General features: G+C 41.8%; 1 protein-coding gene across 1 annotated transcript in view; it reads right to left on the bottom strand.

The window, feature by feature from the left end:
- Nucleotides 1–16548: 16548 nt before the first annotated feature.
- Nucleotides 16549–26401, bottom strand: part of NKAIN3 (sodium/potassium transporting ATPase interacting 3) — a 681284-nt gene continuing 671431 nt past the window's right edge. Inside the window, exons 13-14 of the mRNA XM_068525591.1 lie at nt 26120–26189; nt 16549–16632 (exon numbers count right to left, since the gene is read on the bottom strand). Coding sequence (XP_068381692.1) covers nt 16623–16632; nt 26120–26189 — 80 coding nt within the window. The 3' untranslated portion in view covers nt 16549–16622. The remainder of the gene's footprint in view (nt 16633–26119; nt 26190–26401) is intronic.

Raw genomic sequence — 26401 nt, 5'->3', positions numbered from 1 at the left:
ATCCCTTCCCCTCCCCCAGCCGTCCCTCAGGGGCGCCAGTCCCCTCCCGCCTCCACTTCTCCTCCCCCTTCACTCCCCCCACGCCCCACGTCCTACCTGGTCTCTGGGGGTTCCTCCTGTCCCCTTAAGTGTCCGTGGTCCCCCACCGGTGCCTGGTAGGTGCCCTAGTCGCGAGGAGATGCGAATTCCGCGTCCTCCTAGCACAGCATCTTGACTCCACCCGGAAAATACTTTTTGAAAGCAAACTTAATGAAGGCATTTCTACATCATCTGGAAGCAGAAATATCTTTTATGATTGAATTTCTACTTCCAACACATTGACCAATGTCGGGGATTATTATGTGTCACGGTGAGATGAACAAGCACATACTTTGCTCTGTGTGGGCATAGGTGTATCCTCAAAGGATGAAATGAAATTAAATTTCAGCCTAAGTAAGAGGCATAATGCAGTGCCCTTGTTCTTCACCAACCATTTTGGTTTTTTTTTTTTTAAGGTGATTTTAAATTTATTTATTTATTTATTTATTTATTTATTTATTTATTTTTGGCTGTGTTGGGTCTTCGTTTCTGTGCGAGGGCTTTCTCTAGTTGTGGCAAGTGGGGGCCACTCTTCATCGCGGTGCGCGGGCTTCTCACTATCGCGGCCTCTCTTGTTGCGGAGCACAGGCTCCAGGCGCTCAGGCTCAGTAGTTGTGGCTCACGGGCCCAGTTGCTCCGTGGCATGTGGGATCTTCCCAGACCAGGGCTCGAACCCGTGTCCCCTGTATTGGCAGGCGGATTCTCAACCACTGCGCCACCAGGGAAGCCCCCATTTTGGTTTTTAAAGATGCATGCAGTTCCTAGTATTTGCTGGTATTTGTTACCCGAAGAGGTAGCATTGGAGGTGACTTGACTTACCCATGGGACCCAATGCCCTTCAGTGGTTTCCCACTGGATGCAGTCTCCACTTGCACTGACCTACAAGGCTCTGAATCTGGCTACTCCTCCCTGCTCCCCACCTCCCAGCCTTTTCTCGTGTCTCCCTTCCACACTCACTGTACTCCAGCCACAGAGGGCTCCATTCAGTTCCTTGCTGGCATCCACCTCTTTCCCGACTATAGTCTTTGCACTTGCAATGAAATCAGAGGTGTCACCTGGCCACTCTGTCCAAGATAGGGCCTCCTTCCATGCCCTTCACTCTCTACCACATCATTCTGTTTGTGTTTTCATGGCACTTATCATAATCTGAGTTTATTTGTAATGTGTTCATTGGTTTTCTTCAAGTTTACATACCATGTGATTATTGGATTTGTCTTTGCTCATCAAGACATGAGCTCCTTGAGGGCTGCTAGAGACCAAGTCCCTGGAACTTTTCCTTTGTCTTTAGGAAATTTTATAATTGCAAATGACTATTGGTCAGCATTTCTTCACCTTCTCTGGTAAGAAAGATAACTTCCCAGACAAACACTGGTAAATGTTAGCTGAAGTCCCATAGAGCTGGAGCAAGGATCTAGCTGGCTCCCCATACTGTAACCGTTCAAGACATAGGGAATCATAATGTGAACCCCTTGAAAGGAGGAATCGTGTCTGTTTGGCTCAGGGCTAACGCCAGTGTCCAGCCCAGAGCCTGGCACGTTATAGACGTTCAATATCTACTTGTCGAAAGACTGAGTAAATAAAACTGCAGTAAGATCATTCCTCTGGGTGAACCTCGAGGATCTCAGAGGATGGAAGAGGTGCCAGAAGACTGAAGATGGGCCATCAATGTGAGAATTTTCAAGTGGAGGAAAGTATATTTCACGAATCTTAAACTGATGAATTTAGTGAAAAATCCCAAGTAAGACACTGAGATATGACTTATAAAATCTTGTAAAAACCAACTGTGGTCTTTAAGAACTAATATCAATTCAGGTCAGATATATTATTTCTTCTTCATAAAATTAATATATTGGACTACACTAGAGAGATAGGAAAGTGAAGAATCTGGGTTTCAGAATGGCACTCTATCTAAAAGTAATGCATCATCCCAGATTCTAAGGAGGCATCTGAGGACTGGCTGATGGGAATAACGCGATAATTTGGCAATAATCACTGTCTAACTTGCCTTATTCAACAATCTGTAGCCTCTGGATAAAAAAACCGTTGAACATCTGTAAGTCACATGAATTTGAGAAGAATAACCAATAGTTTGGTTTAAAAAATCAGAATTTAAAATGATATAATCATATTGAAATGATTGGCTGAAGCTAACAAATTAGCTTTAATAGGAGTCAATGTAAGTACCTGAGATTGAGTCCAATAAACCTATTGGACAGATGCAGGATGGGGAGTTTTCACTTAAAAGTAGGAGCATATGCGGGGAAAACCTCAACCTTATGGCTCTAGGTGATAGAAGAATTAGTGGGAATGCACAGGGTAATATGACTGCCAAAAAAGCTAATGTGATTCATATTTATAAAGTGCTCATAAAACTCACAATGTAGTAGGTGTAGTTAGGGTTCAACATGTAATTATGGAAGCAGGATCAAAGTTCTTAGAGTATAGAGAGACCGATTCTGCCTTGTAGATTTGGAATCTTCCACATAGTAAGTGCTCCATAATTGTAAGTTGAGTGGGTTTTTAGTGGGATAACGTTTGACTTGAGTCTTGAAGATTGAGTAAAATATATCTAGCCTTCAAGACAATAGGAGCATTCTACAATACTTACAGAAAAGGACTCCCATGAGAAAGCAGGGGAAATGTTTGGACAAAAGCATGAAAGAGACATGAAAAAGGGAGTAGTAAGAGGCGAGGCTGGTACTGTAGTTTGGGTCAGATAATGGAAGATCTTACATACTAAGCTTAGGAGTTTGGAATTGGTTTTTTATTCTATTTCACGATTTTAAGTAGGGTGATAAAACAATGCTCAGATTTGTTATTTTAGAAATATATTGAAAGCAGAGTTTTTAGGGAAAGGTGGAGGGTCTAAGCTCCATTTGGAGGAGGTTAAATTAGAAGATGATGAGGGCCAGAACTAAGGCAGTGGGAGTGGAATTGGAGAGGAGGGGCTAAGAGATGATATTTGAGTTATTTTCACACATGTGAAAAACAGCAAAAAAATAAAATTCAACATATGCTTAGAGTAGGGAAAGGATATATGCTAGTCTGTCATTTAAATTCGTAGCCATGATTAGATTATAGGAATATCTTATCAATACATGATTTCTATGTGTCCAGCTAGGCATAGGAATTCAAATGCCCATTTGAGGGAGAAGGCAATAAGATTAGCAATTTAAATTGTTCTTCATTTTGCTTGTAAGTCCTTGGGTGCTCTGAGGCTAGACTATATTCCAATTTTTCTTGATAAATGGAAAAGGGGAAAAACTTATTATGTTTTAGGTTGTTGTGCTTGCATCCCTAAGGGTAGAATCTGGATTATACCACTGAAACAAGCCCCCGCCCCCGCATTTTAAATAAACTTACTTTTAGATTACAGAAATATTGCAAAAGTAGAGTTCCCATGCACCCCATCACCCTTCCTTCTTTTTTTTAGAGATGAACCCACTGTGAGCTGCTAGTCAGTTGGTTCAAGACAAATTCATTCACTGTTCTTGGGGAAGCCCGATTTGGAGACAGAATCCCAGGGCACAGGCTTCAGGCCAGGTGTTTAGTACTCTGCTAAATAGTGTAAATAACAGTATTCTCTTAAATAATCTCTGTGGAGATTACTCTGATGTTAAGGAGATTTTACTCCCTGATTGGGGTGAGGTGAAGGTATTTTTGGTAACCCGACCCAGAAACAGTGCAGAAATCAACAGTGGGCGGGTCTCCCTGGAGGAAGGAGGGAGCAGGCGGGAGTTTAAGAAGGGAGGGGCCGGCAGAGACCACCCCTCCCCCATGAAGGTGAACTCAGAACGACTCTAGGCCCGCTGGTACCTGAGATGCACTTTAAAAAAAAAAAATTTAATTAATTTATTTATTTTTGGCTGTGTTGGGTCTTCGTTGCTGCATTTGGGTTTTCTCTAGTTGCGGTGTGCTGGCTTCTCATTGCAGTGGCTTCTTTTGTTGCAGATCACGGGCTCTAGGCACACGGGCTTCAGTAGTTGTGGTGCAAGTCCTCAGTAGTTGTGGCTCACTGGCTCTAGAGCGCAGGCTCAGTAGTTGTGGCACACGGGCTTAGTTGCTCCACGGCACGTGGGATCTTCCCGGACCCGGGCTCGAACCCGTGTCCCCCGCATTGGCAGGCGGGTTCTTAACCACTGCGCCACCAGGAAAGTCCCTGAGATGCGCTTTTAAGCTTTTCCCTTCTGGGATGGAATCTCCTTATTTATCATCAAAGCTTAGTAAAATTTATTCGTTACAAAGGTTTGTTTCAGCTTTGCTTGGGAAATAAAAAGACAGCCTGAGTTCCTGCTTTGGAGAGAGGGTGCCTGGAGACGACTGTGGGACGAGAAGTTACAAGAAAGTTAGAGTCACTGGCAGAGCGGCCCAGAGCAGCTGTCTGCAGGGAGCCCACCCAAGTATCACCTGGGTGCATTGGAGGAACATTTGAACACTCCCCAGAGATGCTCAGAAATTCGTGAAGAGATTGGGTTTCCTATAGTCACATAGCCTGAGATGTAACTTTTATTTGTGTATGAAATAGAGGGCTTTTCTAATTGTACTATAATAAATACACATTGGAATGGGGAAAAAACTTATTAAAAACAGTAGTGATCTTTTACTTCAATGTACATTTTTATTCATAATTGAAAAGAATAGTCTATTATACTGCTAATTTATTGTAAGTGTACCCAAAGTAAAAGGTCCATAGAGACATAAAAAAATGTATGCAGTTTCTATTAAATAACACTTTCTGGTCACTTTAGAATATGAGTATAATATACAGATATTATATGCACAAAAAATGTAAAAAGGAACTGTGAAAACAAGTCTTGTTACCAGTTTGTATAAGAAAAAAGACATTCCTTTTTCACAGGCTACCAACATCATATAGGATGGTTCCTAACAGAATTCGACTTTTTCAGTTGACTCACCTGGTAGCTCAAATATGTGTAAGAAAAGAAGTTAATGTACAGTGAAGTCACTACACAGTGTTAGGGGGCAGTAGAAATTCATACTGGTACAAAATATTATTCAAGATTTTTACATGAAGTTGTAGTGTTGAGATTGAGACACATCTTGGTTGGCAAGTAATCTAAGAATCGTTCAAGATTGAAAGTTTTGTTTAAAATGACATTTGTTAGTAAAAATGTTAAAGGTTAAAAACGTGTAGAAATACACAGGCCATGTCCTTCAGTCCTCTTACCAGTAGATCCTTGCCTTTGTAGAGTGAAATGCTTTAGGTACTTCCAATATTTTCCATAAGATGGCAGAGTTGATATTACAAATGTGAGAGCAAACTTTCATTCAGTTGGTCACAGTGACAAAAAGACTTAGAGGCATTCTCACCATTTAAATACTGCTACCCCGCTTTCAATAAATAATAATAACAATATTGAGTTTGTTAGAAACAATACCAAAGAAATAATTACACGTCGTGTAATCCCGGCAACTTATGCCATCTTGCATAGGGATTGCTTTCATCATCGCACTGCTCCTTTACTGAGTCCCCTTACTTGTCTGCTCTGGGTTTTATTTAAAAGTGATCCATCAAATTAGACCAGGGGTCCCCACCCTCCAGGCTGCGGATTGGTACTGGTCCGCGGCCCATTCGGAACCGGGCCACACAGCAGGAGGGGAGCGGGCAGGCGGGTGAGCGAAGCTTCAGCTGCCCTCCCTGTCGCTCCCCATCGCTCGCATTAGCGCCTGAGCCATCTCCCCCCCACTCCACCCACGACCCATCCGTGGAAAAATTGTCTTCCACGAAGCCGGTCTGCGGTGCCAAAAAGGTTGAGGACCTCTGGACCAGACCCTGTGCACCACCCTCGGATCATCAGAGGTGGAGCAAGAAAATGTCTGTTGATAATCACGTGAGTGAGTAGTGGCCACGATTGCTTTTGATTGCGAGGAGCTTTGAATGTGAATTCAGAGGCCCTTCAGACTTGCTTTGGTTTGTCTGGGATGGGTGACTGCAGTTCTGGCATTTGTTATTCAGGTCCTGAGCGGTAGGGGGCGCATTTTGTCCATTTGCCCTTTCAGCCAGAGTCACAACAGAAAAGATGGCACAGGTTTGGCCAGATGGACGGGGCAGCCTCTGGCCTAGCGAGACCTGGGTATCATAGAGTGAACAGATGTCATTTCTAGAGGCCGAACCCAAGGAAAGCAACTTATTGACCACCTGAAAGCTACTAAGATTTCTCCTGTAAACTTCTCAGGGCAAAGGTGTGTATTTGATTTGCTTTTGTCACTCCCCCAGCTTCTGGCACAAAGTAGATGCTCACCGTTTGCTGAATCACTGGGAGAGAGAGGGAGGTTGTGAATGGGCTCTCCTTCCTCCTCCTGGGGTTGCTGGGGCCCAGAATCTGGAGGAAGGAAGGCCCTAGCCTCTCCCTTCAGGACCTGGCTTGTACAGAGCAACAGGTTCAGGGTGGTGAGGTTAATACCCCTCTTCACAACCGACTGTGAGCTCCTTGTGGGCAAACCCCTTATATCGCTAGTGCCTGCCCAGTCCCTCACACACAGCAGGCGCTGAGCAGGGTGTTTTGAAAGGAAGCAGCAGCAGCCGTAGCTAGACACCGGGTTGGGGGGATGCTGGCACACAGGGTGGCTTCAAGACGGTCATTTAATCCCGTCTCCCTGGAGGAGCTGGGGTACCAAACGCTAGTGTGGTCACCACCTGCACAGAAACTTCAAGACCAGTAGAATCTTCTGGATAGTGTCAGTTTTACACATCAAAGTGCAAACCAGACTTATCCATGAACGAAGAAGTAACAACACATTCTAGTTTGCTGTAAGCTGCTATTATCAGGAAAGAAGAGATTTCTTCTCATAGAGCGCTGATAAGCCAAGAATGCGCCAGGAAGAAGTTTGCTTTTGCGAACGGAGGAGGAGGGTAACGCTTCCCATGGAAAAAGCATGCTGCACTCATGCTTGCTGCAAAGGCTTCCCCTGTCTGTGAAACATCCCAGGACTTTGATATCTTTGCAACTGAAAAAATCAGAGCATTCTACCAGAAGAGATAATTTGGCAACTACAAGATGGAGAAAAATTTATCGAAGGGGAAAATTCCAGAGAACTAATACCAAAAACCACAATCTTGAAAATCTATTCATTTTTCCCTCCGAGGGAGCATCTCACTAGAACGTGACTCCTATTCAGAATATTCAGGGAATGTCTTTGCTATTACTGAAACTTTAACCTTTAAAATACCTAAGCGTCTTTATTTTAATCATTTTGGATGGTTAGGTTTCCAAAATCAGTTTTATGTACCCAATTATTTAAGAAGAGCTTATTCACCACAGGGCCAATGTATAAAGTTGTACAGGTTACACAGGGCACAGCAATGCCACATTTAAAGGGTTTCCATTCGACTGATAGACATTGAAGATCTGGATGGTTATTTGAAAATTTTTCCAGTAGATGATGAAGTGTCTAATTTAAATGAAAATCGATAATTTAATTTTAGGACAAATGAAAGGACCGTATCTTGATTAAGGGGTTCCTGTTCCTAATTTACAGTAAATGTTTTTATTGATAATCTGGATTTATCATTATATGAGTAAAATGCTGTCCTTTGAAGCAATACAATGTTACCCACAGGCTCTACTAAGTGTATTCATTCTCACCTTAAATGTCTCCAGACAACTGTGCTATAGATTTTTATATTAGTTTTCTATCCCTGTTCTTTTAGTTAGGGAGAGTATGTTAAATTATTGTAAGTATTCCTGCATATTGAAAGTATTCCTTTCTAATTTTCTGCTTTTTAGTCTGTCATGTGATTGACAATAATATCATTAAGATCATTAGAATTGTGTGCCAATTAAGAGTTAATAGGATTTAAACAGAGGGCTGGAGAACTTTTCTATGGGAAAAACTCAGGAGTTTCAGAGTGTGGAGCTTATAACATTTATTGGGATAGTCAAAGACCTTTTCTGTTTGTTCCTTGGTTCTCAGTTCTGTTGTGGGTAGATGTTGCCAGGGAGCAGAGTTCTTGTCACATATACGGGAGTCTCAGAAAAATTTGAAAGGTAAGCACAACTGAGAAGACAATGTTTTCTTGTCTTTCTACCTACAATGGCAGAAATTCCTTAGTGTTTTCAGATCGGGAAGGTCTCAGGGGGAGTTCTCACCTATACATTTCTACCATGGGATGAGAAATAACTTTATTATTCAGAAAGAGAATAAAACATGCATTTAGAAAGTTAATACTTTCCACTTCAGATGTTCCCCTGAGGACTTAGAAGTATTTTGAAGTGTTAACACCCAAATTCCCTTTGAGTTATATAGGAGGAAATTGGAATATCTATGTCTTTATGAGAAAACGAGACGTAGCCTTATTACAGTTGTCACCGATGCTAATAATACCCTGTGCTGCTAGCATCCATCGTATGGCATCTTAGATTTGCAGGGAAACTTTAATGAAAACTCTCCACTTTCTTAAGAGGTTTTAATTATCATGCGGCCCCATATTTACAGATATGGAAATGTGAAGATCAGGCAGAATAAAATCAAGGAGGGTTGATGGCCATGGGCCCTGAAACAAAAGAGGAAAGAATAAAACAGGATCAGAAGTCCTCCTTCTCGACCCTCCCCCAAAACGTCCTTCTCGACAAAGATTAATGGGACCAATGTGACTCAGGCTCAGCACTTTAGAGCCAAGTCTTCACAGGCCTAGAGCACAAACAGAACTTTCCAGAGGGTCAAGCAATTTTGATTTCTGGGTGAACTTTAGATATTTGAGTAAGGAATGGCTTGTCTCTGTGATGTTAAAAAAATCCAAAGATCAATCAGTTGATTTTTTTCTTAATTCACCACACTAAACAAGTGGTTTAAAAATAATAAATAAAATGGAATTAACGAGCTTTGCTTGCCCTATAAAAACAAGTTAAGCATGCCACATGAATTGCCCCAAATTCCATTCTCTAAAGTTACTTAACTTGGTGCTCTATAGATTATATTTTGCTTTAAAATGTTTAGCACAGGAAACTAATTCTCTTATTTCGAGTGATGGCAAAAATGAAAAGCTATAGAAGGACCTAAATAAATATTTACAGGTGTTGGTTGAATAAATGGGTTAAATGGGACAGTTTAGAATAATAAACACCCTGGACAATGCAAAGAGGTGTCTGCACAACACAATGCAAGTTATGATGAGGGAACCAGAGAGCTAATTACCATTCACACATAGAATAGTTGTACCATCATGATCTGAGTGCAGTAGGAATGTTGCAAGGGTGAGGCTCTTGATTTCACTTTACATAGGAGACCCAAGAAAACTATTTTGTAAAAGTGCATTCAATGACTGCTGTTTTAGGTTTAAAAGAGATTTAAGATAACAGAAGTGCAAGAGAGCAATTCCCTTTAAAAAAAAAAAAAAGAGGTTTAAAAGAAATGAAATTATGTAAGGCAGTTAAAAGATGGCTTGAAGCAATTACTTACAAAATCACTTCCTCAGGAACAAAAGTCTTGAGAAGAGACTGATTATCTGGTAGTTAATAGTAAACTATCTGCTGGCTGACAAAAAAGCATGAGAAGGCTCGACTGGAGCAGACAGAATTATGTTTAAATCACGAGTCAAGAAAGAAGAAGGCAGGAAGGACTGAGTTGTTCTGTCTTTTAGGAAGCAAAGAGCAGTGATCTGAGGTCTGAGATGGTTTTTTGTCCTAAGAAGACAAAGTGGCAAGAGGCAAGCCCACTGGACAGGACTTTCTGATGCTCAGATCCAGGAGGAGGGAAGGGAGAGAGGGAGGAGCCACCAGCAGGAACCCAGGTGAAAAAAATCATGATTGCGGTCAACAGCCAAGGGATGGGTCAGTCCAGACTCGTGACAGCTGATGGCCACCAAATGTAGAGAAAAGAAGGCTGGACCAAAAGCTTGCCCAGCAGACCAATGGGACGAGGGACAAGCCTTTGCAGCTACCGGCCTCTGTCTCCTCATCTCTGAACCAAGCAAACCAATTGTTGAGGTCCTTTCAACACTACAATCTTGCAGAGAAGGAACACATTGTCCCAGGCATCTTCCTTGTTTTAATTCTCGCTCCGAAAAATAATGTTACACTATTTATCCTTCAGGGAAATGGGCCACAATGGTGCATTTTAACAATGTGATTTTAGAAAAGGATGTACTTAGTGAAGTTTGTGTGTAGATGTGTGTGTACAGCATGGATAAGTCACCCAATCTTATCTCAATGATCAGTGTCAGCTGCCAGATTTGCAGGCACAAGGTGCGAGGAGAATATAAACAACACTTTTCAGTGATGAAAATCACTTCATGGGATATTGTTTAATGAGTAATACCTGGAAGGTTTCTATCTCTGTTGCTCTGGCTCTGTCTCCCTTTCACTCACACACACACACAAACACACAAACACACACACACACACACACACACACACACACACAGAGTCACGGAGCCTAGGAGGAATATACGATAAAATCTAATTACAAAAGCAGGTTACGATTTCCCTCAATTAGAGAAACATACTATCAAGTAGTTTAAAATACACCCTCCCCTCCGTATCCACGGGTTTCCACATCCACGGATCTGGGGTGTTGGTGGGGGGAAGTGACTGTTTCCATTGTTTGTGCCGCTTTATTTAAGGAACTTGAGCATGGAGGATTTTGGTTTCCGCGAGGGCTCCCGGAACCAATTTCTCACGGATACAAAGGGACGACTGTACTCATTTGGCTCTAGCCAATATTATGTTCTTAAAGAAAAACAGGTGAAAGGAAACACAAGTCTAACTTTTACGGAGGGAAAATAACAGAAAAGGACCATATACTTTTCACTTGAAAGTCCTTCCCCACCTCCCTAAGCACTGATATCCACACATGGCTGTTGAATTGAATGAAAAGAAAATAATGACACTACTGACCAATTCAGAAGAAAAGAGTTGAAGAGTTATGACCGCAGAAGAATTAATGCACTTTTGTAGCAGAGCAGTGAGAACCAAGCAATACACTAGATTGGTTCTTGAATTTTCAGTTCAATTTTCAGAGAAGGAAAGTTAAAATACACTCTGCAGAATTATGGGAAACATTGAAGTATCTTGTGTCATAGATTTACATTTTTCTTTCTAAAAAGAAAGGCGGAAAGATGAGGTAGAAATTCTCATTTCACAGAGGTGATAATCAATTCCTCACAGTATTGAAGAATATATGTATTTTTCTATAATGTATTATAATTAAAGTAAATAAAAACATTATTCCAAAAACTCATGCCCACTAGTTTGAACCTTGTGGCAGAGACTGCTAAGCATTCTTCAATATACATTTCTCTTTCTCACTAAGAAATGAAGCCCCTAAATTTTAGATGGGTACAAGGCCACCATGAATAAGGACTACAATTTCCAGCTTTCCTTGCGACTAAATTGGGGGTGAACCAAGTAGTGTGTGCAACTTGTGAGACACATCCTTAAATGAGAGAAGCACCCTTCTCTGTCCCTTTTTCCTCCTTTTTAGCTGGAATACAAAAGCAATGGCTGGAACTTTGGCAGCCGTCTTGAATCATGATCTTGAGAATGGCAGGGCACATAGTGAAGCAAGACAGAAGGAGCCTGGGTCCCTGTCTCTAGGGAACCCAAATCCACTTCTTTGCTATCTCCAGAATTTTGACATACGAAGAGACATAGACCTGTATCTTATTTAAGCCACTGTCATTTTTCTGTTCTGTCACTTGTAGGTAACTCTAATCCTAACGAATATAGACTGACAATGTTGTCTGCCAAAGCAATTCTATGAGAATAACTAGATAGATTATTGGTTTCTTCAAACTGTTTTTAAAAACTTCTCTTGAGAGCAAAGGAAAAGCATGCCGTAAATGGAAAATGGTACTATGTTTTCAGTTACTCAAAGAAACAAGAACAATAAACCCAAGTTAAGGATTGATATGTCCAAATCCAAATTAGGTAGAATTTCAAATTTGAATTCTTCCCTCCTTCCTCCCTCCCTCCTCTTCTTTCTCTTTTTCTTCTCCTTTCCTCCCTCCTTTCTTTCCTTCCTCTCTTATTTCTCCTTCTTCTTTTTACTTAATTTAGTTCTCAGGTTCAAGCCAAAGAATATTTTGGATTCTTCAAATATTTCATTAAAAATGTTTAGTAGTTAATGTGCTACTTGCTCTTTATATGCTTGCAAGTCTAAGGAAGATGATTCATTTATCACCTGACACCAAACTTTTCTACAAATATCAACATTTAAGAAGCTTTTCCTACCTTCTAGAAATGGCACTTTTTCCTTAGCTCTCAATAAAGAAATTAAGCTTTTTCAGGATGAAAAGAGAAATGCTGCCCACAAATTGTGAATTTTTTGAGAATTCTGTGTTTTGAAGAATTCTTTATTAATAAATACATTCTTCTAATATTTAAGATATATCTGCTCCCTTTCTGCACTACACACTATGCAGTTACGTGAGTAGTGATTCCCTGTATTAGCTTAACTTTTGGGCATAATATCCTTGAGTTATGGGCCTATTTATCACGAATATTTGAGCAGCGTTCATAGATAGACTATCAATCAAAGATTACAGATGACTCTTAAATGGGAGGAAACAAGAAAAACAGACATTCAACGTTTCTAAGTTTGAAAAGATCAATTATTGGTATTGTTTCCTACTTAATTCAGTTATCCATTGAAAGCAACTACTACCTTGGGCTAAAAGGTCAGGTCAGAACATTTGAATTCTAATCAACTGTAAAAGTTCTCCTAGTTACCTACTACAGTAACTCAGAAATGATAAGCAAGTATTTCCTTCAAGAAATAATTAGCCAGAATGTTTACACCATAGTGAATCCACAATTTGGGACACTATACATTTTTAAATTAGGTATGAAATGAAGATCTGTTTATTCTTGGCAAGATTCCTTTCTAATTTGCAAAGATTGAAAAGAGCAATTTTGGTTTTCACTTGCTTCTCAATTTAGCAGTCCCGATGGTTCTCTCCAGATTTGCAATGTACATTTCAGCTGATGTTGATGAAGACAAACTCCTCTCAATCACGAGCATCCCATCCATTAAGTTAGACAGATGGCAGCCCTGCCATATTTTGTTAGATCCAGCCTCTTGAAGCTGGCTGCTTCCCTTATTTAGGTCTGTAGGAAATAGCAAGGCTTATTTTTCTGGAGGAAAAAAGAAAGAAGGATGCTAGGCAGGATGTCAAGTTACCTTCAAAACAAGTGAGGCAACAGCCCCTCAGATTGGAGTGATATGGACGTAAGTTTTTGTTTCAGGGACACATAACCTCACACTCTATGGCAGGTGGAAGGCTAAGATACTTGTGGATGTACTAGCTTAGAGCTTCTCCTAAGAGACGTTCGCGATTTCTCTGATCTAGGCTGTTCCACACCCCAGTATGTATTCTGTCCCTTCGGAATTCTCTAACTAACCCTCTCAACCACTGTAATTCCATTGCTTAACTTTTGCTGCTTTGAAGGTAATCCCAGCTGCCTGTGACTTCACACACTTTTCTTATCTTTAAGAAAAATCATTGACCAAGATAGAAGACACGGCCTGGGGCAGGGTTGGGCAGGGTTCACAAGGCACAATGCCAGGATGGTTCAAAGAGGAAAACAACTGTGGTTTTAACTTTCCCGTCTCCATTCCAGTCAGCACTAGGGGCTCATGGGCACTGGAGGACCCATCTCCAGCTTAATCGGGACAACGTCTGAGGAGAGCTCTTGAACCTGGAGTTGGACCATCTTTTAGGATGAGGAGATCGTAGCAAACGAATACAGGCTAAAAATGAGTTGCTCTGACCAGACACACACTTACATACAGAGAAGCCAAGATTCAGCAAGAGTGTAGATATAGTGAACATGTTTTTGTCGAAAACCCTGCTGCGTGATGCACGGTGCAGCGTGCATTCCCTAGAACAGGAGGCAAAAGCTGCAAAACCTGGAAACTCTCACTTCTAAGAGGCAGCAAGCTTGACAGTGCTGTGGCTGCTGAGTGTTACTGCACAAGCCTACGCTTCTTTTCATCCCTTGGTCTTAAGTAAGCAGAACCTCTAAAGACTGGCCAGGAAGAGGAGAGGCAGGGAGGAGCCCACTGGGAGGGAGAGGAGATGGGAGACCTATCTGACTTGTTTCTGATGAGTGGCAAATTTTCTGGAACTTTACAATTATCATTATGGATTGCTGGGATTGGGGGTTGAAACAGTTATAACTTAAATGAAGAAAGATTAAAAACTAAAAACACACATACCGTATTAAGTAGTTGCCTATATTGAATATCCGTAGAAAGATCACTAATGTGAGGATTTCCTCCTCAAATCTGCAGTTAGACAAGATCTAGGACTCTGCATTGCATTGTAGAAGTATGTTCAAATTTATATGAAGGTAAAACAGCAACACTAGTTAGTGTGGTACTGTTTTGTGAAGTGTTTACTGTGTTTTGTTTGTGCATGTGTGTGTGTGTGTGTGTGTGTGTGTAATGAAATGACAGTTTAAAATATTTAAATGTTATTTTTACTCTTCTGTCTTATTGATTTTCTACATTTTTTATATGCTATTAGTTTTCTCCCTAATAATATGTATTCATCTTGGAATTTGAATGTAAAAGTTATTTTTAAATTAAGAAATGCAATGTTTAGTGTATACTATTTCTAATCTCTTAAATATGGGCAATTTTTTCAAGCGACTTTTTAGAAAACTTGGAAGAGTTTGGGGCTTGCATGGGCTTTGCACAGCACTTGAATGGGTAACAAGAGCTCCGGAGAGGATCCAACTTGTTCTGACATGACAATGGTAACTGCCTCTTTCAATTGTGGCACACTTCACAGTTTACACAGTATTTTTTATATTTTCAGCTAATCCTCACCTTACCCTTGGGAGGTAGGGATTGTTGTTCTACTTTACAGATGAGGAAATCTCCAGGACCGAGATGTCTAACACTGTCCAAGACCACAGTGGTGGGCTGGGGACCCAACCCTCTCCCCCTTTTTGCCCTCCGGCTTCTCTTTCCTTTGGTCATAGCCTGTGCCCTCTGTATACAGCAGGACTCCGGACAAATCACCAAATCCCCTAGGCTCCAGCCCCCAACTGTACAAGCCGGCTTGGACTGGCCCTTCTCCCCAGTCCCTGCTACCTCCTCTTCATTTTGAATTTGGGTTTATTCAGTGGAATGAAAAGTGATGGGATTCAGTGAGTGTCAGCCGACTGACAGGGCACAGTCCAGAGGCTGTGAGTAAAATAGGCCTCCAGAAAGCCCATGGTGTCTGTCATGAACTGGGAGGGACCAGGGCAGACTTTACTGCATAAATTCTGATTCTTAAAAGAATCTTATAAAATATATGGGCTTCAAAGAAGAAGAAGGAAAAAAAAAAAACCTCTACACACATGCAAAAAATTGGACACAATTTAAGATGGTTTGTAGACTGACTTAGAGATGTATGGGCCAAGTTAACTTCTGGATTAAATATTGCATGTATACACAATTTGGGGCCCTATAGGAGGCCTCATCTTGGTTGTTACACAAAATGAGCAAAGCTTATTTTGATATGGGAAATAATAATTGAAAGATATGAAGGAAAAAACTGTGATATGTTTTCAACAGTCCTTTTCCCATGGAATATTATGTTTCCTATATTACTTTCCTGGTTCTTGGGATGGGGTAGGAGAAAGAAAAGTTGATTCAGAACAAATATAAACATCTTCTTTAGAAGTATTATAGAGAACTCCACACCATTTTAATACTTTTTGGAATATCTTAAGAGCAACATTCTTGACCACAGATTTATGGTTGTGATTTCTGTCCCATAAACCTATAAGCTGTATATTTAGGTCTGACGCCAGTGTCACGACTGGGATAAAGGGTAGAAAATCTGAACCTCAGAGATACCAGATTCCCTCCAAATGGGAAAGGTGTTCTACTGGTCATTTCACTCTTTCATACACCCATGATATATATTTTTTCAGAACATAGGAAGAACAAGATATCATGCATGCATCTGAACATTTAGATTGCCATAATATGATTCTGGGTTTTGGAAAGTTGAGAACAAAGGAGGACTCTCTATTTTGTCTTGTGGTGTTGAAAAAATGATCTGTACTCAGTCTGAAAGCCCCATCCACTATCTGTACCCATTTATCAGCTGTCACCGCATCTAACTTCCTGCCGAGGAACCCCGGGTAACGTCCACTATGAGAACCCCCGTCAGGCCTGAGACCACCGCAGTCAGCAATGGGGACTTGACATCTCAACTACACAAACCCACATTTCTCTTAGAATTGACTGTGGAAGGTTTTCACAGAATGTTTTTCATTTTGCATGCCTCACATTAAATATTGTTAAAAGATTAAAAACCGATTTTGGGGTACAATTTACAAGTATTCATATAAGAAGGAAATGACTAAAAAAATACCCACCCAAGCACCTACAACTCATCTAGCGAACAATGCTAATAACACATAGGCTGTGCCTGGAGAATTCTGTGATTCGTGGGAAAGCGGGGAGGTGCAGTCCATCCTCTGGAAGAAAGTGAGACGTGTCAATGCAGAGAGGTGCTGTCATTGGTGCTTTGCTTCCTAAGTCAAGTTCAGCAGCGGCATTTTCAGAGTCAGCGTCATTACTTATTTCGACCTGAAACAGAAAGGATGAAGTGCTTTAAAAGACTTCAAAATTGAAAACTAAATTTCCTTTTTATTCATCCAGGCTTTTCAAAAGGCAAAATGTGCCTTGTGCTGTCTGTGTCCGTGGCTGTAGCAATAAGCAAGCAAAACACCTGGGCTCCCTGCTTTTCAGATCAGGGCGGGGCAAGCAGGTGTAAACGTCAGAGGGGAGGACTTGTAGTTTCCTGGGAAAGACGTGCCAGCCACATAGCACATGGGGAGTGATGTAAAGGTATTGCCTTTGGTGGCCTTGGGGTAAAGATGACAGAGTAGTATTATGTCTCCAAATTGCTAGCTACACCCCCTAGCCTAACCTTCCTATAGCCTTCTGTTGGTTGACTGCTTAAGAACCATCCAGGTCTGACTTTCATACCACCTGTGGCCCTTACATACATCCCACCCTGTGATGGTTAATTTTATGTGTCAATTTGGCTAGGCCATAGTACCCAGATATTTGGTCAAACACCAGTCTAAAAGTCAGTATGACGGTAACTTTTTTTTTTTTTCAGAAGAGATTAACATTTAAATCAATAGACTGAGTAAAGTAGACTCCCTCCATAATGTGGGTGGGTCATGTTCAATCAGTTGGAAGGCATTAAGAGAAAAGACTGAGGTCCCCGGAGGAAGAAGGAATTCTGCCTCCAGACTGCCTTTGGACTCAAGATGCAATGTCAACTCTTCCTGGGTCTCTAGTCTGCCTGCCTACCCTGCAGATTTGGACTTGCCTGCCCCATGATCATGTGAGCAGATTTCTTAAAATCTCTCTCTCTCCATACACACACCCTATTGGTTCTGTTTCTCTGGAATACACACTCTCATCTCCAATCATTCTTGTCTACACACATTTGACATAGACTCTGTACATCTTCCTGATGCCATACCAAGTGGTAAGCCTTTGGAAGGTGAGGGCTTTGGCTCTAGCATCTTCGTACAGTATCAACCTCAACACAGTGTCTGCTATACAGTTGGCACCTAATAAATACTTGTTGGATACTTTTGTTTCTCTCTTGTGAAAAGTCTTAGCTGATCCAAACCTATTCATCTCTGAGGTTCAGTTGAAATCTCTTCTCCATGAAGATTCCACTTCTGCCTCAGCCATGTTGTTTTCTCATCCTGCTAATGGCAACTCTTATGCTATCAGCTGGACCCCATGTGTAGCGAATGGCTGTCAGCTTCACAACTAATTGTGCATTGATTGTTTCACTCAGGTATGGAAGTATTTTCCTGCCAACTAAATTATAAGCAGGGTGCCAGTGGAGACGGTGTTTCATACTTATTTTATATCCCCATCCAGCAGTTCTCTTCCATTAACTCAGTTCAATGACTCTATGGCTTGGAATGGACTTTTTCATCATAATTTGAAATAGCTGAAAAAAATGTTCAACTTCCCAGTTTCACTTTTTGGAAGCCACTCTTCTCCCTGTAAATTCTGTTCCTTCCTCACCCCTCAGTGGCGGGAGCCCTGCAGTTCTCTCCTTATCACTTATCACGCTTTCTCTGCTCTCCTATTTCTCTACATTCTGAAAGATGTCACCCAAATGTCTAGCCCTTTGACCCCACTGAGTTGAACAAGGATTTAAATGGAAAGATAAAGGGATGAGATTATAATGGTGGGATTTTTATAGTTTTATGTAACCTTTTAGTCTGAAGGAAGATTCAAGTTGTAGAAGTTTATTCATCCGTCCAACAGGTGACTCTTCTAGAATAGGATAAGGCAGCAGGGGAAGGCGTTTTCTTTCTTTGTTAGTGATAGTATTGGTGGGCGTCGGGGGAACGTCTAGGTACCCACTACATTTATCTTTCATGTCACCTCTACTTATAGCTACTATTTTCTGCTTTGGGGCTTTAGCAACATGGATTGGAAAAGCTGCGAAGTAGGCTGAGCCTGGTCCTGTGATGCCAGTTAGGAATGCTGGCGTGTCACTTCAGGCATTGGGAAATACGTCTGCAAGGAGTTTTCTAAGAAGACAATGAAGCAACTGTGAGAGGAGGCATTGAAAGGAAAGCCTATTGACCACTCTGCCCTAGGTTTTACTAACAGATGGATTTTTAAAAGTCAAACATACACAGAAGTAAAGAGAATGGTATTATGAATCCCTATGTTCTCACCATCCAGCTTCAACTAAAATAAAAATTATCTAATTAAGTTTCATGTAGTCCCCACAACTTTATTATTTATTTTTTGGCTAGAGTATTAAAAGCAAATCCTAGACGTCACGTCTTGTGTGTCGCTCATCGGCACATCTCAGTGATGATTCCCTAACTCGGTGATGCTTCCTAGCCAGGGACATTTACCAGTTGTTTGCCACAGTCTGGCCGTGTGTGTGTGTGTGTGTGTGTGTGTGTGTGTGTGCGCACGCCCGCTACTGGTGTCTAGTGGGCAGAGGCCAAGGATGTTGCTAAATATCCCAAAATGCACAGGACAGCCCCTACTACAAAGAATGATCTGGGTCCAGAGTTAACAGTGCTGAGGTTCAGAAACTCTGCTCAACTGATAAAAATGTTTTCTTCTTTTGTTAAAACCTATTTATTAGCCTATCTATCAAAATAGGCAACAATTCCTTAATATCATTTACTATCCAGTCCATATTTGCATTTCCCCAATTGCCTAAAAGCATCTCATTACAGTTGGTTTGTTGAAACCAGAATCCAAACAAGGTAAACACACTGTATTTGACTAGTATGTCTCTTAAATCTCTCTTAAATTTTAAGAGTCCCCCCTCCCCCTTTTTTTTTCATTTGCCCTGTACTATTTCCCACATTCTAGAGTGGCTGATTGCTTCCTTGTGGTGAGATTTTGTTACTCTTGTATTTTCTACACTTTCAGTCCAAGATCAGTCAGCCCAAGATATTTCATGGATGGTGCTGTGTCTTATTGCATCACCTCTGGAGACATAGAATGTCTAGTTATCACTCTTCTAATGATGGATCAATTAGTCTGGGTAGAAGAGTTTGAGTTTTGGGATCCTTAAGATCATTTTTTTTGGCAGATGTTTGTAGATATGTTGGCAGTTACCTGAGGGTACCTACCCTCGAGGCAGAATGAAATCAAATGATAAGATAGTATTGTTATCTCAAAGTGTGTCTCCTGATAGACCCGTCATTGTCTCTTTTTCTATTGCTTTTTTAAGTCTCTCTGTCACTTCTGGTGTGTGTGTGTATGTGTGCTTGACTCTGTGTTTTGTACATTCTTTATTATGTCTTGTTTCTTCCCAGAACCTGTCATAACATGAGGATTATACATAATTTTGATGTAACTATAAAATGAAAAATATATATTAAATATAAAATTTGGTTTATCTTCATTACCTTTGATTTTAAAATCAGTGTATACTTTCTCTTGGGAACAGGGGCGAATGAAGTTACTTTTACTTATGCTGATGAGTTTTTTTCAGGGGGAGATACTCCGTATCTCCACACCGCTACAGAAATCTATTTTCTTCTCATTGACATCAATGACGAGTACTGAGAAGAATCCTGAGATTCTGGGAAAGACAGGAATTGACAGCTTCCCTGGGGTGGGGGGCACCGTTCAGATACGAGCTTTCTCATTTTGGAAAAGGCTCTATGTGCTTCACAAGGCAGCATGAGGACTGGGCTCCTCGAGGCTCTGGGGGTAGTGCGTGAGGTCCTGTGTCTAACGAGAGGCTCTTTGTGTCCTCAGTGAGGAAGACTGACCATCAGTCGTGGAGGCCCTCTTGCGTGTGGCCGGCTGCACGGTTGGTGGCCTCGTTGCCTCCTAGCAAGGACAGTGGTGCATGAACTGGCCAGTGTAGGGATGAGTCAGAACTGCGGGAACCGTATAAACACAGCCATCTCGCTGCTACTTGGTCAAATAGCTACACATTAGGTGTGTTCTTACGTTGTCCCTAAAATAGTATAATCATTTCCTAGGATGGATCAAAAAGTCATGAATGCCAGTGACAAAGGGAAGGCTCCCCAAAGCCAGGGAGAGCGGTGAGCCCTAAGTGCCGCCCCCTTCGAGCTAAGTAAGGCAGGCAGGCAGGGAGGCTGCCTCTCCTTTGGGACCACTAAGAGGGCGCTGAGTGCTGTACAGTTGCGGCGCTCTGCATGCATGAGGCGTCCCGGAGAGTTAATGCCTCCGTAAGCGCCAATCTTTCCAGGGACTGACGGTTGCCCTCAGGCAAAAGAACTGCACACTCAGTAATGGGAAATGTGAGCCGCCATCCTATGAGCAGGTCACAGACACCTGGCTCTGCGTGCCACAGGGACAGACACATAGATAGACGAATAGGAAGGTGTGAAAGCCAATCAAGGACAAATGAAAACAGGGTATAGCCAGAGAGCTATCATTTTATTAGTCTTCAGGCGGCTGGTCAAGAAATGGAGGAGGGATCGGGTAAATGATGGTTCCCCGTTGGTGTTTATTGGTTGTTAAATCAGGGTTTGAAAGCACATCATTCTCACCTTCCCATCTCCCACACACACCCACACACATCTCTCTGATTTGTCCTCCTGGCTGGTTTTTAATGTAGACTTTGTACATGCAGAATGGCCTGGCACCAACTTGTAAGGATACTGATACAAAACACCCGTTCTCAGGAAAGAGCGGAGATGGATGTGACCGTCTCTGGTTCCGTCCAGCAGCCCGATCGTCAGAGGCGGATGCCCTCTGAGTCTGGACCGTGAGGGCTGGAGGTACAGTGGAGCTGACGGCAGTGCCAGCCTGAAATGGGGGGCAGCTGCGTCTGTGTTGCGGTACTTGGTTGCAATAGCAGACACTCCATCAGCGGTGACCACAGAGCATGTAACAATTTTTGTGAAGAAAAATTAGCCTCCTGCAAAGGCAATCAGACAAGTCAAGATACCAGAGAAACGTCAAGTTCTCATTTGGAAACCTTAGAAAAAGATTGGCTAAAAGTAACAGGAGAAGCTTTTTTCATCACGTCTTTCTTAACTGCAGTCACAGGGTGTCTTCCTCATGGAAATTTCTCACATCATCAGATCTCTCTACTTCTCTTGTGAAACTCAGTTCTGAGATTCCACTGCTGTCTTTCTTTGATAAACTGCCTTGGTCTAATTATTTTTTATGCGAAGAGTTACTGCTACCTGGAGCTTAATTGTCCCACCACCCAGTTGCTAACGATTATGATGATTTTGACAAAACTTAAAGTAATTCAGTTGCTCGCTCTGACATCATTCCCTGAATATCTGTATCTCTTTCAGAGCTGCGTGGATTTCTGCCAAGCTATGCTTCTTCCTGAGAGGTGAATCTGCTTCTGTCGGTCCTCTCCCTTTGGGGTAGCTGCTGCTTCCACCATGAGCTGCTGCGGAGGTGTCCTCTTCAAAGCCACTGATGACCAGGTGAGCAACCCTTGCCCTGGCCCTTTCCCCATTGTGAAAGGTGGTGTAGGAGCAGCAATGGAGGAGACCCTGGCAGAGAAACAGGACGTACTTATGTTGAGAGTTAGAGCTCCCTCATTCGCCGCCATGGCCAGACAGTGGTCCCCAGAACAGGCTCCCCTTGACCCGTGTGTCACGTATCCCCAAGCCAGACCCAGCCGACAATCACTGGAAGCATCTCCATGGCCGTAGGCATAAAGGATGCCATTGTTTAGATGGTGCAGCGATGGCTCTTGAGGATCTCAGAGCATCCCCACCAGGAGCCAAGCTTCCTTCTCGGCTTAAACATCTGTTTCCTTGTAGGTTTGCTGACTTTATGTGAGAACTGGGGTGAAGGCCAGATTGGATATGCACAACTTTCAACTTTATCCTCTGCAGAGTGGCCAAAAAAATGAGCCTCCATGTGGGGGACATTCGTTTTCTTCTTCTGCTTTTGATAAACTCTTCATCGTCTTTCCAACATCAGCTCAGGCACCATCTCCCAGTGGTGCCTTCTCTCCCCAAGTGAGAAGTAAACGTTCCCTCTTCTGCAAAAAATTGCCTTGGGGATGTTGTTTTGTATCTACTTATTTCTATGTAGGTCTCCTCTACTAGATCATTCGCGGCTGGAGGTCAAGCTCAAGTATTACCCATCTTTGTTTCTCCAGCCCAGGGCCTGGTACACATGTTGTGAGTGATCAATAAACAGTTGTAAATGGAAGTAAACCAATTTATGTAACCAGTGGGTCTTGATAGCTTGGTGCCATTACTTTTTTATTTTTAATTTAAATATAGTTGATTTACAATGTTGTGTTAGTTTTAGGCATACAGCAAAGTGATTCAGATATACACACACGCGTGCACACACACATATGTATATATCCCTTTTCAGATTCTCTTCCATTATACGTTATTACAAGATATTGAATATGGTTCCCTGTGTTATACAGTAGGTCCTTATTGCTTATCTGTTTTATATATAGTAGTGTGTATCTGTTAATCTCAAACTTCTAATTTACCCCTCCCCACCCTTTCCCCTTTGGTAACCATAAGTTTGTTTTCTGTGTCTGAGTCTGTTTCTGTTTTGTAAATAAGTTCATTTGTTGATGCTGGTACTTTAAAGAGAGACAAAGCATGAAAGACCAAATCCACGTGTGAACTGCCTCACGTCACATCACCCCAGTGCACATATTCACACCCAGTTGGACTGTGGGCCCTGGAAAAGTGCACTTTATGACTGCGAGCAATGACACACCAAACACAAGAATGAGGGCTCCCTGTACAAGTCTGCAGTGAATGTAACCACCCACCTGGAGTTGAAAGTTACCCATCTATATCCATGTTCCCGGGAATATGATAAAGATTCTCCCGATCCCCTTCATAAAGTGGCTTCTTCATAAACCTGGCTTTGTACTCCATGGAAATTAGAGCCTTCATGAAGGTTAAAAGCCGGGGTCCATGCCCCCTCTAACGATTTAGTTCAGAAGGTTGGCTTTTCCTCCAGTCTTGCTGGTACAATGGTTGTGGCATCCCTGAGCTGGTTACGATGGAATCCAATACAAACGCTTTATTAAAAGAAATCAAGCAGGCTGGTTGATGCCGACTGGATAAACTCTGCCATATTTGCATACCTGAGGGGAGCACCCACTGACCTCTTAAATTGTTTCATGCACAATGATTTTAATTTGGGTTTAGTTCGATCTTGCCGATTCCTGCTCCCTCCGTGGTTGAAAGGCGTTCCATATTCATCTGACATAATGATATGCATCGTCTATCAAAGCAGAAACTTGTTCTCTTGCTTTCTGCAGCCTGTAGTTGATGCCACAGCTGAAAAGGTGTGGGAGGTCAGCAGTGAACAGGGTAATTGAGAAAGCCCTTTGGTGCAACTAGAGATGATCATACTAAGTGAAGTAAGTCAGAAAGAGAAAGATAAATACCATATGATATCACTTATATGTGGAATCTAAAATACGACACAAATGAACCTGTCTACGAAACAGAAACAGACTCACAGACATAGAGAACAGACTTGTGGTTGCCAAGGGGGAGGGGGGTGGGGGAGGGATGGACTGGGAGTTGGGGGTTGGTAGATGCAAACTATTACATTTAGAATGGATAAACAACAAGGCCCTACTGTATAGCGCAGGGAACTGTATTCAATATCCTGTGATAAACCACAATGGAAAAGAATATTAAAAAAGAATGCATATATGTGTATAACTGAGTCACTTTGCTGTACAGCAGAGATTGATACAACCTTGTAAATCAACTATACTTCAGAAAAAAAGAAAGCCCTTTGAGGAGGGAGTGGAGTCGATCAAAGCCTTTTAGGTAAACTTACCAGGACGTTTCTTGTGTTCTGGATTCACAGAGATTGAAGGGACTTTAGGAAACAGAGACAGAAGTCACTTGCCTCTGGGCCATGCCACAGGACACCCTTTTCAGGCACATGGATACACGAGTGTCATTCAAGGAAGGAGATTCCATTACCATCAGTAATCAATTGCCATTTTTTAATAACCTCCCCTCATAGTAAGATCTTTCTGACCTCTGACCAACATGTTTCATATTGCAATTTCTCTGCTGAGTTATGTTTTTCACAGTGGAGATGAAAGACATCATTCATCATCCTCTTTTCACATAACAAACATATAGAAGACTCTCTAAGTCTCCGCTAGGCATTGTTTCAGTTCTTTTCTCACTTCCAGTTGCTCTGATCACCTTTGTTACTGTCACAATCCCTGCCAAGTTCCCCACATGCACAGATATCCACTTCTGGAGTCGATCATTGATGAGCACGCAGCAGCAGGAGTAATGAGGTGGTGGCTTCTTGGTCCTGGAATGTTACACAGGGTGGATGTTTTTCCAGATTAGGTTGGCTTTAAGAAACCAACATATATTTAAACATCGATCATGTGACAGGCACAGTGCTGATTTGTGTAGCCTGTGAACTATGTTTCCTTTAGCTCATTCTGCTGGAATCAAATTAATTCCACATGGGGAGGTGCAGGAGCCAGTGCAGGTTTCTCAGGGCTTCCGTCCCCAAAGAACCTGGGGAAGGGATTGCAGATTTGGGCAGGAACCACTGTGGCAAAGAGGCAGCTGATGAAGACTTTCATACGTGTTTCTTACACCAGTGACTGTTGTACAAATTTCCTCTGTCTCCATGAAATTACAGAGCACTGGGCTGAAAGAATCGGAAGATCATCCCAGCAAGTCCACAATGTCATGTTGAGGGAAAGACCCCAGCTCCATCACTGACTACTTGAGAGGCTTTGGGAAGGTTGTCTATCATCTATGAACCTCAGGTTCCTTATGTATAGAATGGACTACTAATTAGTACATTACAGTAGTTTCATGAGGATGAAGTGAGATAATATACGCAAAGTGCACATGATATCTATTATTTTTTACAGTTGTCTATTTGCTACTTAGAGTTTTCTAGGAATGGAGTCATGGTATCTATTTTCTTGTTTTCTAGTATTTTTTCAATCAAGGGACCATGATTCCTTCCTTATACTCAACTGAAATCTGTCCAGTTTGAGGTGTCTTTGTTATAGTTGTTGACTTCCTTCCGGTTAGTCAAATACTTGAGTACTAGGCACAGTCATGGGCACCTTTACAGATGCTCTACATACCTTATCCCATTGAATCCATCCTCCCTCCTCCACCTACGCAACTATAGTCCAGGTGACAGAACCAAGTCTCAGAGACTTCAAGGGAGGCCCCTGGGACCACACAGATAGAGCCTGGATCCCAACCTAGTCTTTCTTCCCTTTTCCCTCTGCTATGTTGCCCCCAAGACACATATTAAGTTTCTCTTTTGTAGACTAAATCATCCTTTTTTCCCTTCAATTCGGCAATCAACTACTGATAAGAAAAATAAAATAAAACTATCATTTTTAGAAATGTAAACCATGGTACCGACTTCTAATCCTTTTTGGAATGAACAGTAATAATGATAATGTTGGGTTACATGTGAAAGGTGTGTTTCAAATATGAGTGGAAAATTAAACGAATGATTAGTAGTGGTAGGTCCAAATTATTTCAGGTTTGGTTAGTTTTGGCCAAGTTAGAAGGATTAATATTTTCCATCTCATCACACCTTTACTTACAGATGAACAGGCTTTAACTCAACATGATCCTGGTAGTAGGAGTGTGCGTCAAGTCCACCTATGAAATCAACTGAAAATACAACATAGCCCAATATGAATAAATGTGCAAACTCATATAATACTAGGTGATTAAAAAAGAACACATAAAAATAATATTAACAAAAATATCTGCCTATCACAAAAATGGAAGAATGTGTATTTAAGATACTGTTCAAAATATTATCAGTAGTCAAAAAATGGGGAAATTGTAAGAAACACACATAGAACTTGGGATCTGAGGGA

Source organism: Eschrichtius robustus, chromosome 17 (assembly GCF_028021215.1).
Source record: "Eschrichtius robustus isolate mEscRob2 chromosome 17, mEscRob2.pri, whole genome shotgun sequence".
Classification (NCBI taxonomy): Eukaryota; Metazoa; Chordata; class Mammalia; order Artiodactyla; family Eschrichtiidae; genus Eschrichtius; species Eschrichtius robustus.
This window is presented reverse-complemented; position numbering and strand designations above follow the sequence as displayed.